At 34.9% G+C, this 17,389-nt stretch overlaps 1 protein-coding gene across 1 annotated transcript; it reads right to left on the reverse strand.

The window, feature by feature from the left end:
* Window positions 1-861: 861 nt before the first annotated feature.
* On the reverse strand, window positions 862-2,734 carry LOC114352655 (uncharacterized). The gene is made up of 2 exons (XM_028304328.1): window positions 1,668-2,734; window positions 862-1,634 (listed from the first exon to the last, which is right to left on the reverse strand). Exons 1-2 carry the CDS (start codon window positions 2,553-2,555, stop codon window positions 1,227-1,229), a joined length of 1,296 nt encoding a protein of 431 aa, XP_028160129.1. The 5' UTR covers window positions 2,556-2,734; the 3' UTR covers window positions 862-1,226.
* Window positions 2,735-17,389: the final 14,655 nt, after the last annotated feature.

The raw sequence follows: 17,389 nt of genomic DNA on the forward strand, positions 1-17,389 counted from the left end.
CATACGAGTGAATTCGTAATGTCCTGTACTTGTTGTGAACGCGGTTTTCTGTCTATCCTCTTCTGCTACCTCTATCTGGTGGTAACCACTAGCCAGGTCAAGGGTTGAGAAATAACAGCTGCGTCCTAAGTTATCGAACAAGTCGGTGATATTTGGCAAGGGATATTTGTCATCAATGGTAATTTCGTTTAATTTTCTATAGTCAATTACTAGCCTGAATTTCTGTTCGCCACTAGCGTCGAGTTTTTTTGGTACTAGATGTACTGGGGCACTCCAAGGTGAGAATGAGGGTTTAATTATATTGTTTTCTAACATTTTGTTTACTTGTTTATCTATTTCGTCTTTAACTACCTGCGGTTGTCTATAGGGTCTAATATAAATGGGGTCCTCATTGCGGGTCCTAATATGGTGTTTTACTTCGTTGGTAAATGTAAGCGGCAATTTGTCAGAATAGAATATGTCGCGATATTCCAAGCAAAGCTTCGAGATGCGATCACGTTCTTCCTGATTCATGTGGTCTAATCGTAATTTGGAAATATTTTCTGTAAGGATTTGGTCGATTTCTATATTGGTGTAATTTAGCTCTAATTTATTTATGGGAATTAATTGGTCTAATTGTTTTACAATGAATGGGCTGTTAATGGATAACGTAATTTCCTTTTCTAATGTGTTTTGAATGATGGTCGTTGCATAACCATCTTTGCAAGTTACTAAGGCGGCTGGCATACGGACACCATCACAGAATTGACGATATTCCATAATTGCTTCGCCTTCGACTACGTTGGTCGGAAGTTGTACACGTTGCTCACAACGCGGGGCCAATTTAATTAGGTTATTTGGATTGCATACTATAGGTATGTTTGCGGTATCAGTGTATAATATTTGATCTTTCATATCGATTTTTGCATTTAATTGCAGAAGAAGGTCTGTGCCAATGAGACCGTCGTATCGACCATCAACGTCGTATACGTAAAATTTGTGCAAGATTGGACTGTTAAAAGTCGGAAAAAGGGGAACTACTATGACTTGGTCGTGTTTACTTGAAGCATGTGTGCTGATCACTTGAAAGGGTTCATATTGTTTATGACAGGCGAAAAATTCGTCTGCTTTACGCGGGCTAATAAATGATCGTGCACTACCAGTGTCAATCATCAGGCGTGCGTCGATTTCTGGTATTTTAATGTAAGGCAAAGTTAAAATGTGCTTTATTTCTGAATTTAAATGTATTACGTTTTGTCCTGTAACGAGGCTGGTATTGGAAAATTTTCACATTCGTTTATTGGTTCATTTTGTTCTATGGCGGGATGCTCGTATTCTTGATCATCGCAAGTTTCTGGGTATTCGGAATAATTTGGTTGCTCAAAATCATATTGGTCTTGAGGGAAATACTCAGGGTATTCCTGGTATTCGGAAATTTCGGGTTCATCTAGGTAATAAAGCTCGTTAAGCTTGAAGCCTTGAGGTCTCTGGGGTAATGTACGCATGGTTACGTCAGTGGGCTGATGTGTAGGGGGTTTATATCCGAATTGCTGGTTATTAAGCTGTGGTCTATAGCCAAATTGCTGAGGTTGGTTTAGTTGGGGTCGGTAACCGAATTGCTGTTGGTTTAGTTGCGGTCGGTATCCGAATTGTTGGTTATTTAGTTGGGGTCGGTATCCGAATTGTTGGTTGTTTAGTTGGGGTCGGTATCCGAATTGTTGGTTCACTTGTGGTCGGTATCCGAACTGTGGGTTTGGTTGGGGTTTATAACCGAACTGCGGTTGATTTTGCTGTTGTGGTATTTTATGCTGTTTGCTAGGGGTAATTCCAAATTTAAATTGTTGTTGCGTATTGTTATTTGGTTGTAGGCCAAATTTAAATTGTGGTTGCGGATTAAAGAACTGTTTTAATCCCATAGTGTTTGGATTGGGCGTAAACGGGTTGTTGACCATTGGTTGTGGTCTTGGTTGAAATAAATTTGATTTAAGCATTTTGTTTCGTGAGTTGTATTGGTGAAGGAAATTAACTTCCTCCAGCACAATACTGAGGGCACTCTTTAATGAGCTGCAACCTTTTAGACGGACTATCCTAAGAAGGTCCTCGGGCAAATTGTATAAAAAGACATTCATAGCTAAGTTGTCGTAAATTATTGCTTTACTTCGTTTCAAATTTTCATCTGCTATTAAGTTAACTTTTGCAATTAAAGTACTTTTTACGTGTTGGATTCTGTTACAGAAATCTAGGTATGATTCGCTATTGGTAATTTTCAACGTTTCTAGTTCTATTGCTATGCATTCTTCGGATCGCGGGTCACCGAAGTGCTGTTCAAGTGCTAGCTTTAACTCTGTCCATGTTGAAATATCTTGGCGCTCGCTAATGAGCGTTGCTGCTTTTCCGGTTAGTCTTGATGTAATTACGTGGTATACGTATAGGTCTTGGTCCGGGTTTCCATCTACTCTACATGTTCTGATTACATATTCGCACTTTTGAATAAACAAGTTGAGTAATTTTTCATCGCCGTTGAAGACGGGGATGACAGAACTCATTTCACGCGGTATCTGAACGATGCGGTCCATGGTTTGTTTATTTATTCGCGTTGGTGTCAATGGATGTGATCGATGTTTGTATCACTTCTATAAACAGGAACGCGATTAAATTCTAAGTAATAACTATGTACAATTTATTAACTAAACTTAACACTTAATAAACACAATTGGAAATTAATTATATGTTTTACTTTAATTAATTTCTTTTAACTTNATGTTCCTGGTCAGGCTATAAGTGACTATTTGTCTTTTTTAAAAATAAATTTCTTTAACCATAAGTCTTGCATTAGAAAAATCGTTCACAGCTTTTACTTTAAAGGGGAATTACCAACAACCAAAAAGGTTCTTTCTGCTATAAATGCGGATGAATCATTGCCAAAGTTGAGTCTGACATCGTTAAAAAAAATACTCAAACACTTGAAATTTACATATTTAAAAAGAAGCAGGAACAATGGACTTATTGACAGGGGGATTATTCTGGTCCGGAATAAATAAATTATTATACAGTGTGAGTCACGTTAAAGTGTACATATGAAAATAGATGAACAAGACCTATTTTTGTCGACAAAAAAGAGGTCAAAAATTTTTGAGATTCTTTTTAAATTTTTTATATAATTTTTTTTCTTCCAATTACTTATTGTAAAGAAAACGTAATAACTTTTAAACTAAGAGGTATATCCTGATAAAATAACAGTAATAATGCTAAATAACAGGTGATACTAAAAAAATACATAAATACACAAAAAAGGCCAACAAATAATAAAAAATGATACTTTTTGAGAAAAATCTGCATTTTAATTCGTGTTTTTTTGGTTATTTGATAAATTTCTCCAAAAAATGCCCCTATAACCGGTAGTTTTTATTACTTTGTATTATTCGTATTACCTTCGTAAAACCAAAAATTGCATGTCTCTATCCCTATCACAACGTTTGCAATGATCGTTTTAGCGTTTTTAGCCTTAGTGTTCACAAATGCAGTCGGAGGCATCAAATACATATTATTATCACCAACAAAATAATTAGACATGCCTCCGACTGCATTTGTGTTTAATGGCTTCAATAGTGCGTATTTGAAGCACACTGGTTTCGCCAATGTCGAGTGTTTAACGAGACACGGTGGACAGTGAAATTTGAAGATTGCCCGGTGATAATTTATTTATTCCATTCTTCATTGAGTTTTTTTGTTAGTATCACCACCTAAAACAATGCGAGAATATTCAACTTGGTGGGCCGCTTCATTTGATGTCAAAATGAAGTCACATCAAATCACACAACATTAACTATAATAATAAAGAAATGGCAGTAAGGAACCATTGACTTGGCACGATTTTGTCTAGATTTCACTACTTTTTAGAGACAAACAAGCAGCTCCATAGAGACTTGGCCAGTTTTTTACAGAATATAATATTACGACTAATATTAGAATCAACGCTAGATCAGAATGGTTATGTTGCTCGCCTAAATTTTGAACGATTGACGTAGAATGACATATTGGCATTATTAAATAAGTTTCTAATAAAGCGCAAAGAATTGAATAATACATGTACTAAATACTCATTTTACAGTAAGTACTTATTTGGTTTGGTTTTCGTGCTTGGTTGAAATCTTGTTAACTCTAACAGTTCAAACAATATAAGCTAAGAGTGTCTTATATTTAGTGATGTAGGTCAACTCAGCACGAGAGAGGCTGTCTCAGCGTATCTCACGAGCCATCGCGGGCTACGTGTAATATCTTAACGACCTATAACCGCAGTGGCCGACATACACTATCTTAATAACGTACACGGGCCCCCAATACCAACTGTACCTAGTATTATGTACATCATTAGCTTTTGCCCGCAGCTTCACCCGCGTGAACTTTAGTTTGTCACAGATCGTCATAAATTATAGCCTATATATTCTGCGTTATAAAGAATAATAATCAAGTAAAGTTTCATAAAAATCCGTTCAGTAGTTTTTACGTGAAAGAGTAACAAACATCCATCCAGACATCTAGACATCCAAACTTTCGCGTTTATAATATTAGTAGGATTATCAATTTAGACGACGGTGATAGCCCTACCTACAAGTTACTTACTTACCTACCTGTTCGATTATGTTTTCGTAATCAATCAATGTCATAAAAATATTTGAACCTCTTTAAAATATTACTTTTGTAATAATAACATTGTGAGGACAAAGCGGAATTTTTGAGACAACAATAATGAAAACAGTTTAAAATCTTTTTTCCCTATCTGAAAACACAAAACAAGGATGAAATAAGACTTTATTGAGACCTACTAACTAACATCCACTGGGCAACCATTTTCACGATGCGCCAATAATAAGCTACAAAAAATTAGCCAAGTGCGTGTCGTGACACGCGCAGTGTAGGTTTCCGTAGTTGTCCGTCGTCAACACAATATATTTCAGAAGCAAGCAATTACTTCATCTAAAGTCACTTTTAATATTTTCTTCCAAGGAATTTTCAGTAGTTAAGAAATTTTATAATACATGAGTTAAATGACTATTACTCTTAAACTAACTGATGAATCTTAATCGCTATAGTTTTCCTCAAAAGTTCATGAAAAGCAGTAGCATTACGAATGTTTCCATATTTTTAAAGCCAACAGTTTAGAGTTTAGAGGGGGGGAACCCTAAAAAACAATTAATTCTCCGTACATTTATCGAAGAGGTCGGTAACGAAATGGGAAAAAACTTGTTATTTGATGTTACTCACTAAGAGCTTAATGTACAAACGGAAAAAGGTTTAATAATGTGGACCTTAATGTAATTGTAATAGATACTACTCTGCTACAAAAAACATTTCCTGATCAATCGTCGACTGTACATTCGAGGAAACACATATTTTCTCAAACAAACTGCTATTTCATGCTCTGTATTTTCATTAGAAGAGAACGTTCTCGAAAAAAGCCGTCTAAAAGAATCACACAAACAATTATCTTAAAAGGAAATGATAATTTTAGCCCATCATTTTGTTAGTAAAATGAGTTTCCAAAGTAACAAGTTGGAAAGAAAAGACGTAGAAAAAACTAAATAATGTCTTTTCTTTAGTCTTACTTTAAAAACCGAGATTCGAGAAATGTATTTAAATATTAAATTTCATTTTCCTTAGGTAGTACCTAAACAGAATACTTACTTAGTTTCCAGTTATACAAAGTTACTTCTAAAATTAGTAGGATAAATATAGAATGAATCGATTTTCATGTGAGTTTCAGCAGCACTCATAAAACTTTTACTAGTCTGGAAAGTTACTAGATATCGAAAAACTTCCTTTACGCGGGTCCGTTCTCATCTCTAAGTGAAAACTTATATGAATTTTATCACGTAGTAGCAGGTTATCACGAGCCAAGTAGAGCCCACAGCTAGACAGCTGTAATATGCTCAGTCGCTTCAAGCATTCGGGAGCATTCTACAATAAGCAAGCGCGTGTTACGCGAACACCATTCTTTCGCGAACCGCATGCTGCCTACTGCAACGCTTATCGAAATCCAACGAATGCTCCAGTGGCTATCCTCCTTTGAAAGTATCGTAGCAAAATGAAAAAAGATTGTAGCAAACAAGAAAATAATTATTTCAATTTCCATATTCTGGGTATATTAGAAATGATTGTCACGTTTTGTCTTGCGCACAGGTTTGTCCCTTGTTCGTTTGCACGCATATTCCCGTCACGTCCCCGAACTGGGATACCAATAAGAATACGTGGTTTGTTTCCGATGCATAATTCTCTTACATGGCTAAATTATCTGCCCACACGCATGTAAAAGAGTTTCACTTTCATATTTCCTTTCTATGATCAGTACCTCTAGTAGGAAAAACTTTCGAGTTCGTTTCGTTGCGTATTCAAAGTGTCATCGAAAAATTTTGTATGAAAAATTAAACAGCGCCCCCTAGGGCGGCTATAATATAGGGGGCGCTGTTTAATTTTTCATACAAAATTTTTCGATGACACTTTGAATACGCAACGAAACGAACNATATTTATAAATCTATTTCTGAATATTTAATTTTAAATAATATTAAACTTTAATTTATCTCTCAAGTATTCAATGCACTTTAATGTTTATCCTTTATATTTTTCATATTTAATTTCTCCACCTCCCAACCTGATCCTCATCCTTTTCTGTATTCCACCCCGGTTCGTTTTTTACCTAAACGTTTCCTAACCTTTTCTCCCACACCGTTGTGGCTAAACGCAAACCGCGAAAGCCAAGAAAAAAAAAAAAAAAAAAAAAAAAAAAAAAAAAAAATCGTCAAACAACTTTGATCTGAATAATTTTGAACTTTACTGACGAACAGTTAAAGATTATTTTCTCTAACTCGAGATTATTCTGTAACATAGTTTCAAAAGGTAATATTGTACTCGCGATTCGTTGAAGGAATCAATTTGAAAACTGACGAACCTTTTCATTCCGTGACTGTACGTTTTTGAAAATCTTTCTTGTTTGGGACACCAAAGCACATACTCATGTGACCAAAGTAAAGGTGCTTTCTCTTTCTAGTTTTGTAGTCGATCGTCGTGACCATTGGCGGAGTGCTTTCTTTTGTTTCAGTAGTCTCTTGATGTATGCTTTATACTATTTTAGACACTAACTTATTATTAACACTGTACGAGTACTCTATTATAGGTCGATTTCACAATAGTATATTTATTTTGTCTGCCTTAACTCCAGAATCTTTGATTCAAACGGAAGGCTAAGCATGCCGAAATTGAATTTCTGAAACGCTTGTAACAAGTTAATTTTCCGATTGCTCCAATATCCCAGTAGAATGTTCAGTAATGCGAAATTGACGTAAATTTAAAAATCTTATTATTCACTAGCTTTTGCCCGCGGTTTCACCCGCGTGAAATTTAGTTTGTCACAGATCGTCATAAATTATAGCCTATATGTTAATCTGGGCTATAAACAATAATACTGTAAAGTTTCAACAAAATCCGTTCAGTAGTTTTTGCGTGAAAGAGTAACAAACATCCAGACATCCAGACATCATGACATCCAAACTTTCGCATTTATAATATTACTAGCTTTCCGCCCGCGGCTTCGCNCGAAACGAACTCGAAAGTTTTTCCTACTAGAGGTACTGACTGAGGTCATATCATACACGCAACTTTTTTTACACTGTTTTTTTTTTGGAATTATTTAATTTTTAGCCTCTTATGTTTAAAATCCTGTTAATATTAAATAACTTACTTAGATACCTACTATTTCTAGGTGAATCAGAAAATATGAAGAGCTACTTGATTGATATGCTTAACTTGTAACCCAATCTGTACTTTCTAAAGACGTAGCTACTACACAAATTCAATTTCAATGACGAAGCCACCCGAAAAATGTGACTCAGCCCGCTAAAAAAACATTATAAAAGACGTTATGCCACATAATTGTAGCGGCAGTAAGATGCTTTTAGCTGAAAGAGAAAAGAAAAAAAACAACGCTCGGCTAAATCGCAAAACAACGCCTACTACGCATGGAAATACTTCCATTGTGTCAAGTCACTGTGCCCATTACACGCATTACTGGAAACAAAATGAAAGCGCTGGATTTCAAGCAGCGACGGTTTCCATCTTGTAATAACCACTCAAATCTGTAGCACAATTCATGTTAATTTAATTCGCAGCGATGGCAGGGTCTCGTTTTGTTTCAATTCAATGTAGCTTAGCTTAGCTGTTTATAAAGGAGAAACAATGGACATGAAGATCCTGAATGAAAATCAAAATTAGCATAAAACATGTCATTTCATTCATGTTTATTTTCATAACAATTGGGTACTTAATTGACACCATCTCCAAGATAAATTCTTCAAAAAACTCCTGAAAACCGTGGTAATTTAAGACTGTAAAATTGTGTAAATATTTAAATCTATTTTGAACTCGGTTCGTTATTCATACCATAAATAAATTAAATATTTTGTGCACATTTTGTTTACAAAAAAAAATTGTAGATAGAGTATAAAAATCCGGGATGACCAAGGCCTTTGATTAACAGTGATTCATGACATATGTAAGCCTTTCCCGATAATTTGTGGCATTAGGTGCTGTTATAAACGCAGGTGCAATTTTTAATTAAATAATTTACATTATGGTACAAAATCTCAAGACTAAAACTAAAAAGTGTGAATAGGCATGAACAAAAACTGTAGTGGTTTGACGAAGGTCGCACTTTGTAATATTTCATCAGATAGCAGCAAATTGGCTACTCGCCAGTGAAGACTTGATATTGACGAGGCGATATATTGCTTTTGCCTTGTCTGAAGTTTCTCTACAACACTTTACACCTCACAAAAGTCCCACATTTACATATTGCTCATACCCATAACTGAAATATCGAGGTGGATATTTTGTATGCAGCACGCATTTGTTTGTTCGGGTGGTAAATTCTGTTCAATAACTTATAATAGCACTGAAAGATAAACAATAGACAAGATAAAGTGCGATATTATGTGTTAGCGTTTGCCAATGCAGATAATTTCTTATCGCAATTTTATGGATTGTTGAATTTACAGACTCGATTTATTGTGAGTTAATTCAGTGCTAGCTTAGCTCTCCTACTAACTTATATTTTGCGAAGCTTTTTTTTATCCTTGAACCTAAGTAGTCGCTCTTTCAACTTAAAAGTCAAGAGTTCAATTCTCAAATAGGACGTAAAATTGGTATTAATACTTTACTTAGTTATCTACGCCAAACAATTAAGTAGGGTAATTGCGCCGGTTTTCCGTCCAGCTCCTGTTTTCGTCCATTTGACCGACTTGCCACAAACAAATACGGAAAATTAGAATACAAACCTAACTTTCCGTGCAAGTTTGGACTTATTACAATCTATAATATCTAAGTTACAGTTCTGCCTGCATGAAAATGTAATTTGACAAGTAATAACTCCAAAAAAATCTACGGAAGTTGCTGGTGCACACAGGTGAATGGAAAACGTCGTCAAGTTAGAAAAAAAACGTGCCGGTAGGGAACTTTCATGATATGTTTGATTACTGTTTTAGCTACTTTACGTAATGTTTTTGGCACGTACGTCTAATTACTAGCATAATAAACACTATTTTAAGGGTTTATTAAAGTTTTTGTATAGAAATCTTAGATAATTAAGTGGACTAATACTAGCATAACAATTTTGCAAGATTTTGGTTTTCGTCCACGTGGACGGAAACCCTGACACCTAGTTAATATTTTTAATAATCATTTTACTTCAATGGACCTACAAAATACAATGTTTTTTCTTCCAATATGATCTTTATTGCTATTACATTAAACATTTTACTTTACGTCCACTTTTTAACAGTGATAAATCCATAAAAACGGTTAAAAAGATGTGGACGAAAACAAAAAACAGCTTTAAACGTTGTTGTGTTTTCGTCCATGACGTCATGAGCAAGCACTGGGGTGGACGAAAACCAAAATTAGCTATTCCTGTAGATTAGTTTTCGTCCATTTATCCTTCGACCTGTTGCAATATTTTCCTAAATTTAGGCAAGAAACTTATTTAAATCTTTTTGATATCATTTGAAAGCTAACAAAATTACCTTTCAAATGATATACCACAATCCATAGTTACTGTATTGTAGAATTGGTTTTAAGTTAATAATTCAACTGCACCCTTTTTGCTACACAGTGGTCGAAAACTAGCGTACACTAGGACGAAAACTGATTTTTTTGGACGAAAACTAGTGAAATCGCCTCTTTTGCATAAAATATTTTTTATAAAAAAACCCGTGGTATTTACTTATTGTCATATTATATTAACGTAAAGTAGACTATATAAGGACTAAAATGACATATGATACATATGAGTAAGGGTATTTTAGGATATTCATTTCGCATCACAAAGTTGGCAACTCCGATAATTGGACGAAAACTAACGCACTTACCCTATATTATATAAGTACCTACCTCCTAATGGTACAGCTATCTTCATAGTTGTTATCATTCGCTAGACTATAAGGATAACATTTGATCCAAATTCCTTCCCATTATCCCCACCAGCCCCGGTGTGCAAATCTTCGCCACGGGGGAGCTTGCCATTTGTCGAGTCGAGGATTATCGAGAGCGACGCGAGAGTTCAATTTGAGGTGAATGTGTTCAATTTAAATATGAATATGCGTCTCATAATGCGAGCCTGGTGACTGTGAAATTTTAATCCGAACTTGCAGCATAAATATTTAATTTATGCCCAAATAGCCCGGAAATTGGATCAGATAGAAAAACGTGATTCTGCCTTGAATTTTTCATGAAATTTGATATTGCCCTACCCGAAATATCTCGTAAATGCTTCTAATATGCAACAAAATTTTAGTTCATCACATATTTTTGTATAAAGAATAAATAAACACTTACAATTTACTGACCTAATGCAATAACAGCATGAGTACGCAATTCTAAATGGAACCAATTTGCAATAACCGAGTGTAGATATAATTTGAAATGAAAATCTTATCCAGAATGTTCATCCGCTTTAATCGGGAACGAAACGAAATTGTCCTTTGCCATGAAATATAATTGGCTAAACAAGCAGCAAAACGTGAAGCAACTGTGTAGATGTGTCAATTTAGAAGGGATCCCCAACAATTGGTTTATCCCTGTCATATCCGATCCCGAAGCCCAACTTTATACGGACTCAACAAAAACGTGACTGGAATCCAAAGTTGACATTGCAAACCCTACCTACGCACTGACGCATATGACACTTTTTTCTTAATACCAAAATTGTATTCTTCGCAAAAAGATTATACAAACCCGATGTAGGGTAAGTCCAGGATAGATGCCCCACTTTTTGAAACAGGTCTGTAGCTCAGTCAGCAAGTTTTTATCAACAATTTGATCTTAGTATCTGTAAACTTTGGTCTTTAGTCTATGATATTACTAAAATTATTTTAGTTTAAGTTATACCGATTCTGAGTAAATAGCATTTTAATTGACCTCTAAAAAGTGGGATAGACGCCTAATGTGGGGGATAGAAGACTCACTGTATGATTGCTTCAAAGGATAGATGCCTGATGCAGGGATAGATGACTCGTTAATACAGTTTTTTTAATTCTAAAGAACAAATGCTTTTTGAAATCAAACAAGCCAAGTATTATTATTTAAGATTGTTTGTTATTAAATGAATTAAATATGAAATTTAATATTTTTTATTAAAAATAGTATAGCCTGACCGGGAACATAAAAACCCTCGCCATGTTGCGGAAAACTAATGGTACTAATTTCTTTTAATGGCAACAGTAACTGAAAACTTCATTGAAATGTCACCTTGCATGTCAGTCTATTGTTGTCAAAGTGTAAACAAACTTTATTTTAAATGTTTGCAATTGATTTTGTGAATTAAATTGCTAAAATATTTTTATAGTCGTGAAAGAAAAGTGGTTCACGATGTGTTAATGTATTTGTCGAAGAGAAATACTAAGGGTTCGGACAATATTTTCATTGAATAATGTTTCCGACAAAGGTTGTCAAATTGACTGACATGTTTATCGTATAGTACAGTCCACTATGAAAATTAGCTGTAGTCTGTTTCAACTACCTATTTTAATGTTTTTTGTCACTTTCTAAGCTTTGAATTTTATGGAATTGGGAAAGAAGTACCGAGTTTGAAGCGTTCATGAGCAGACATTGCAGTTGAATATTCAAGTTCTGAATTTGATTATTGATGAATAATAAAATAAATCCTACTAGCTCGATTGATGGTTTCATTTAATTTATTTAAACCAGGTTTCCTTTAATGATATATTATTCGTTAATTTATGAAAATATCAAATTAGCCCGTAATCCTGAATCCTGGTACATAAATTTAGCCTATTAATTTAACACATGTACGACTGTACTCAGTGTTGCACTATCAAATGCAATTGAAGCGCCTCTATGCCAGGGTTTTTATGTTCCTGGTCAGGCTATACATAGTACATCCACCCGAAGTCGGGAAAAGAGGTAATTCGATCAGAAGGGCACCCTATTTATTACTTTCCTAAGGTTAGCCGTACTAGATTCTTTTTTTCTACTTACTTGCTACTTGTGACAAAAAGAGCAGGTTAGGATAGATGCCCCTAGGAGCATGGGACATGGCCCTAAGGGCATCTATACCCAAAATAAATTAGGCAACTATCCTTTTAGCATAGGATAGGTGCCTTTTTTAATAAAAAATGTAATAACACTAAAAATCGAATTAAACGTAGCTATCCCGTCTAATTTATAAGATAGTCTATCAAATTATATAAAAATCTGCTTCATTTTACAGCTGACAAAAAAAATATCCATTAAAAGATACTTACCAATTTTATTTGGACGCTCGCTAAGGTTTGGCCGCGGAAGATTTTTGCTCTCACTGGCTAAACGAACGCACTCTTTGATGGTTTACGAGGCGAAAAGTGGTACGGGGAGGTCCCTTTCTATTATACATACTATAACTTTATGCTAAGTTGCTTGTAACATAGTGTACTTAAAATCGCGGCACCTATCCCACTGGGGCATGTATCCTGGAATTACCCTACATGTCTTTCGAAGCCTCTCCTTAAGAATCAATTTCGGAAATCGTCACTAACGGCCCGAAAAATACGGTCCATTGAAGAAAAGGTTCATTAATTTGTGATTCCCCGAAGGACAACAAACACTAAACAAAAAGTTTAAGAGCTGAAGCGCAAGTAATTCTGTAAAAAATGCTTTGCCTTTAGTTGCCTCAATGAATAAGTACTTCCCATCCCATTATGTTTTCACATAAAATATCACGCATTACGCCTTTATGATAACGGGTATTAGGTACAAATTAAATATGAGTGTAATGTAGACAGCAATACTTAATTGTAAAAGTGTAAGTAGATAATCGGTTTGGACATGCTTGTACCCCGGTTCACCTTGCAAAAATGCGGATTAAAGATAATTCCTTATGTGAGTGCGGCTTAGATGAGGGATCAACCAACCATATATTTTTCAATTGTCCCAAAATTGGCTCCTCCTTGTTTGATTTTCTTCCTAAAAAATTCCCACTCCCTACTAACATTAAGTGTGTACTTAATTGTAATAACCCTTCCACTTTAAAATCCCTTGTTAAATTCATTAACTTAAACAAAATTAATTTGTAGGTGGATGGTACTGTTTGGCAATCGTTTTTAAATTATCCCTCTGAATGACAATTTTTTTTTTTTTCCCTAATTTGTCTCCTGCAACAACAACATCCCTTTTTTGTCTCCCTTATTTGTTTGTTATTTTTATATTTTATTTTCACGTATTGTGTTGTCTTATTTGTGATGTCTGTTTGTTTTAGGTATAAGTTTGCTTAGATTGCAGCTACAAAATTATTTATTTTCATAACATCCTCCGTGTAAAAGCTGCGCACGTGACATTGGCGGAATAGTGTGCCCTCAGTGGCGAAAAAACACAAGTTCATCGCCATAAACCAAAGAAGAAGAAGTAGGTAATCTTTTTTTCTCTATGAAAAGCGTCATTATGAACCTATAGAAAAGAGAATCGATCAACAATTGCTTCGAATGATGATTGTCCAACCTTTATTCGAATGAAATTATATGTTGATTCGAATTCGAATTGGCAGTCTAATTTATTTAATCAGTTTACATATTTATCAGTTTATTTGATTGAAATCTTTATTGTGCTACCAAGCTGGATCTTTTTTCGATTCTTTACATTGAAGTTGATTGGACTGAACATTTTTATCGTTGTTTATGAAGGGAATAATGACATTGATTCGAATCATGTCGATTTGAATTATCGATTAATTCGAATAGATTTCTTTTCAATTCGAGCCTCATCACTATGCCAGTCGGATGGCGTTTGAATTCGCATGCGGTTGAAGTACAAAAATGGCGCGGAAACTAATTCGGTTTGAGCTGGGTTGTGGCAAATGTAATTTTTTCGGCACCTGCACATCGGTCACGAGGCGACACGATTCGTCTTCGTTAACGACAAGCCCCACGTATTCGTGGCGCGAGCAGCCAACATTCATCAGGAGAAAAACTTGTATCCTATAGCTGTACCTACAGCTTGGAAACCCATGAATAATGATATAAACTCCGTAATTCCGTGAACGCCCACTGGCAAAATGGAAAGTGCTTCCTTTGAAATATTGCTGAGTTTGACACTGGGATAAGTACCGGCGTTGCTGATGCTACCTGAAGTCTATAAATTGAGTTGACAGACGACAGAGAGTGATGACGATGGAAATTGAGTCAGTAATTTCAATCTGTTAAACTTAACACTGTTGTAGGCAGGAAATGAAATACCTAATAGGATTATCAGTTTCATAACACGAGCCATCACAATATAGTATATCACCTTGTGCAACGAGGTAGGTACCATAAAGTTGCGGATTTAAGCCACTCTGCATTCAATACTTTGATTTAAAATTAGATGTTTTCTAAATTGACTCGATCAGTCCCCCTAGACAAATTGCACTTTTTGATTGAATCCAAAATCGAATCCGTCAAAACTCCATACAAAAAAAGACATTTCGACCACTTTTCGACTGGTTTGCGATTATAATGTGCACTTTATCTAGACCCACAGGAGTTCGATTCACCCACTGATGTACGTAAGGCAATTTACCCCACCACTACACCATCGGAACATCAAAACAAATAACTTTCAATACTTAATTTCCACGAAATCATTAAGAAGAACACTGTTATCTAATTTAATTATTAATTTTCTTAGACGCTAATTAAATTACAACGGATCTCTGATTAAAATGTTATACAGGAATTATAACTTTCTAATTGCTCAAACATTAACTCCAGGGATCAATTAATTAATTAATCTAATTCGTGCTTAGACTGGTACATCTAATCTTGATTCCCGGTCTAATCATGACCTATTTTCCTTCCTAGAAATGTTTACGTACACTGAGATGGAATGGGTTGTGAAGGTATTAAATTAATCCCATGCTAACGCGCATAGTATGAATATTAATTAATTTAAATAACGAATAGAAGCAGCAACAACATGAACAATAATTAAATAACTCTTTTTAACACTAATTAATTACTTACGGAACTATTTTCTATGTAAGTTTATTATCTAAACTCTAAACTTGTATAATTTTTGCACTGCCTTAGTTTCTCTGCTTGATCTGTGGTTGACTGGCAGAGACTGCCACCCGTCATTAAGTTCGCCACTTTATATCAGTTTTATATACAAATGTATAATTAAATGTGTATCGTTGTTGTATGTGAAGCGCTAAATTATTTATTTAAAGCGCTTTCATCTCGTGGATCCCTTTTCCTTGAGTTCAAATTAATTTAAAAGAGTATCCTAATTTAATTTTATCTTGACGAGATACACACATAACAAAAGAAAGAATAAAACGCTAATGATAACATCATACGGGTACCTACTACATTTAAACAGTCAATGTCGTACATGAACAATAAAAAATGGTTTTGTTTCTTTATTTCTGTACGTAATAATCAATTTTATTTTATAAATAGTAATTTCTATGGGCGATGGAGCTTTTAAATGAATGATTTATAGTACCTACAACATTGGCCCTGAACTGTCATTGTCTTCTTCTGTATTCGTGAAGATAAATTATGTTGTCAACTCTGTGACAGACAAACTTTATTTCAGTAAGTACTTTTTTATATAACCTAAATTACTCGTAAATTCCCAATTCTATTGGGGCAGACTATAATGTAGTAATTTTGTCTTGACACCCCCGCATTTTCTCTGTCATAATTTTGCATAACTATATTTTCTACCAGCGGCCGCCCGCGACTTCGTACGGGTGAATCCCATTTTACCTCCTTAGGGGTTAAATTTTGCAAAATCCCGTCTTAGTGAGCACCTTGAGTTTCTGAGATTTCGTGATGAGTGAGTGAGTGAGTGAGTTAGTGATCTTTCGCTTTTATAGATATAGATATAGTCTTGTCCCACACCAGACAATGTACGCACCATATTTGCATTCCATTTGCAAACCTTCATGCCGTTTAACGTAGGTCGAGAGTGTGGCCAACTGGCCACCGGTGGCTTTTTAATTTCATAACTTTGCATGCGAAATGCTTAACAAATAATGGACGTGATGCGGATTCTGCGGCTCTGTTTACTTGCCCAAATTATACGTGACATAATTTTTAGCCCGAGTTTTAATGGGGTCGAGGATTTGGACTTATTTAAATGGAAATCCATTTTGTTATTTGTGACAGAATATGCACAAACGCTTACATACGTGACCTTAGATTAAGTATTCACATTTTTAAAAAAGCATTTGTTTTAACAGTTGACAGTCGACCTTGATCCCCATAAATCTTCCTTTTATTTTAGGGTGTGCGTAAACTAAGATGCAAGCAACACAGCACAGGAATTTAAATAAAAAGATTACGTGAAAATAAAAGGTACATAATTTATTAGTTCTTTCTAGTTGAGTCTAAGTCGTGTGAAACTGTAAACAGAAATTAATCCTACATCTGACATCATAATGGACATTAATTTACTAATTTTATTCTCAAGTCTCACTTAAGCCGCAAATCGTTGTCATATTAATTCTTGTTGTGAAATATGACAGCGATTTGCGTTTTTAATTTGCTGTTCTCAATTTCGTGAACAAAACAGTTCTTAAGACATTACTCATCGTTGATGAAAAATGTCAGCTAAAGCGGAGCAGGAATAATGTCTGAAATGTTTTATGAAATGTACAAAACTACGTAACGTCTTAGTAGGTATTTTCAGTCAGCTCATTTGTGAGCTTTTACTCTCTGCCATTTAAATATTTGTCTTGAAAAGACATCTTTAAGGGACTTTATTTTGTACCTGTAAGAGGAAATATGGTGTTGTTTGTTCTCAAAAAGAAAACCTTCTTACAATTTAAATCTTCTTCAGTTATGCATGGTAAATATGAAACGCCCGCCTATTTACCCCACCTGTGT

The sequence above is a fragment of the Ostrinia furnacalis genome, unplaced genomic scaffold (assembly GCF_004193835.3).
Source record: "Ostrinia furnacalis isolate ACB-3 unplaced genomic scaffold, ASM419383v2 OfSCF1411, whole genome shotgun sequence".
Lineage (NCBI taxonomy): Eukaryota > Metazoa > Arthropoda > Insecta > Lepidoptera > Crambidae > Ostrinia > Ostrinia furnacalis.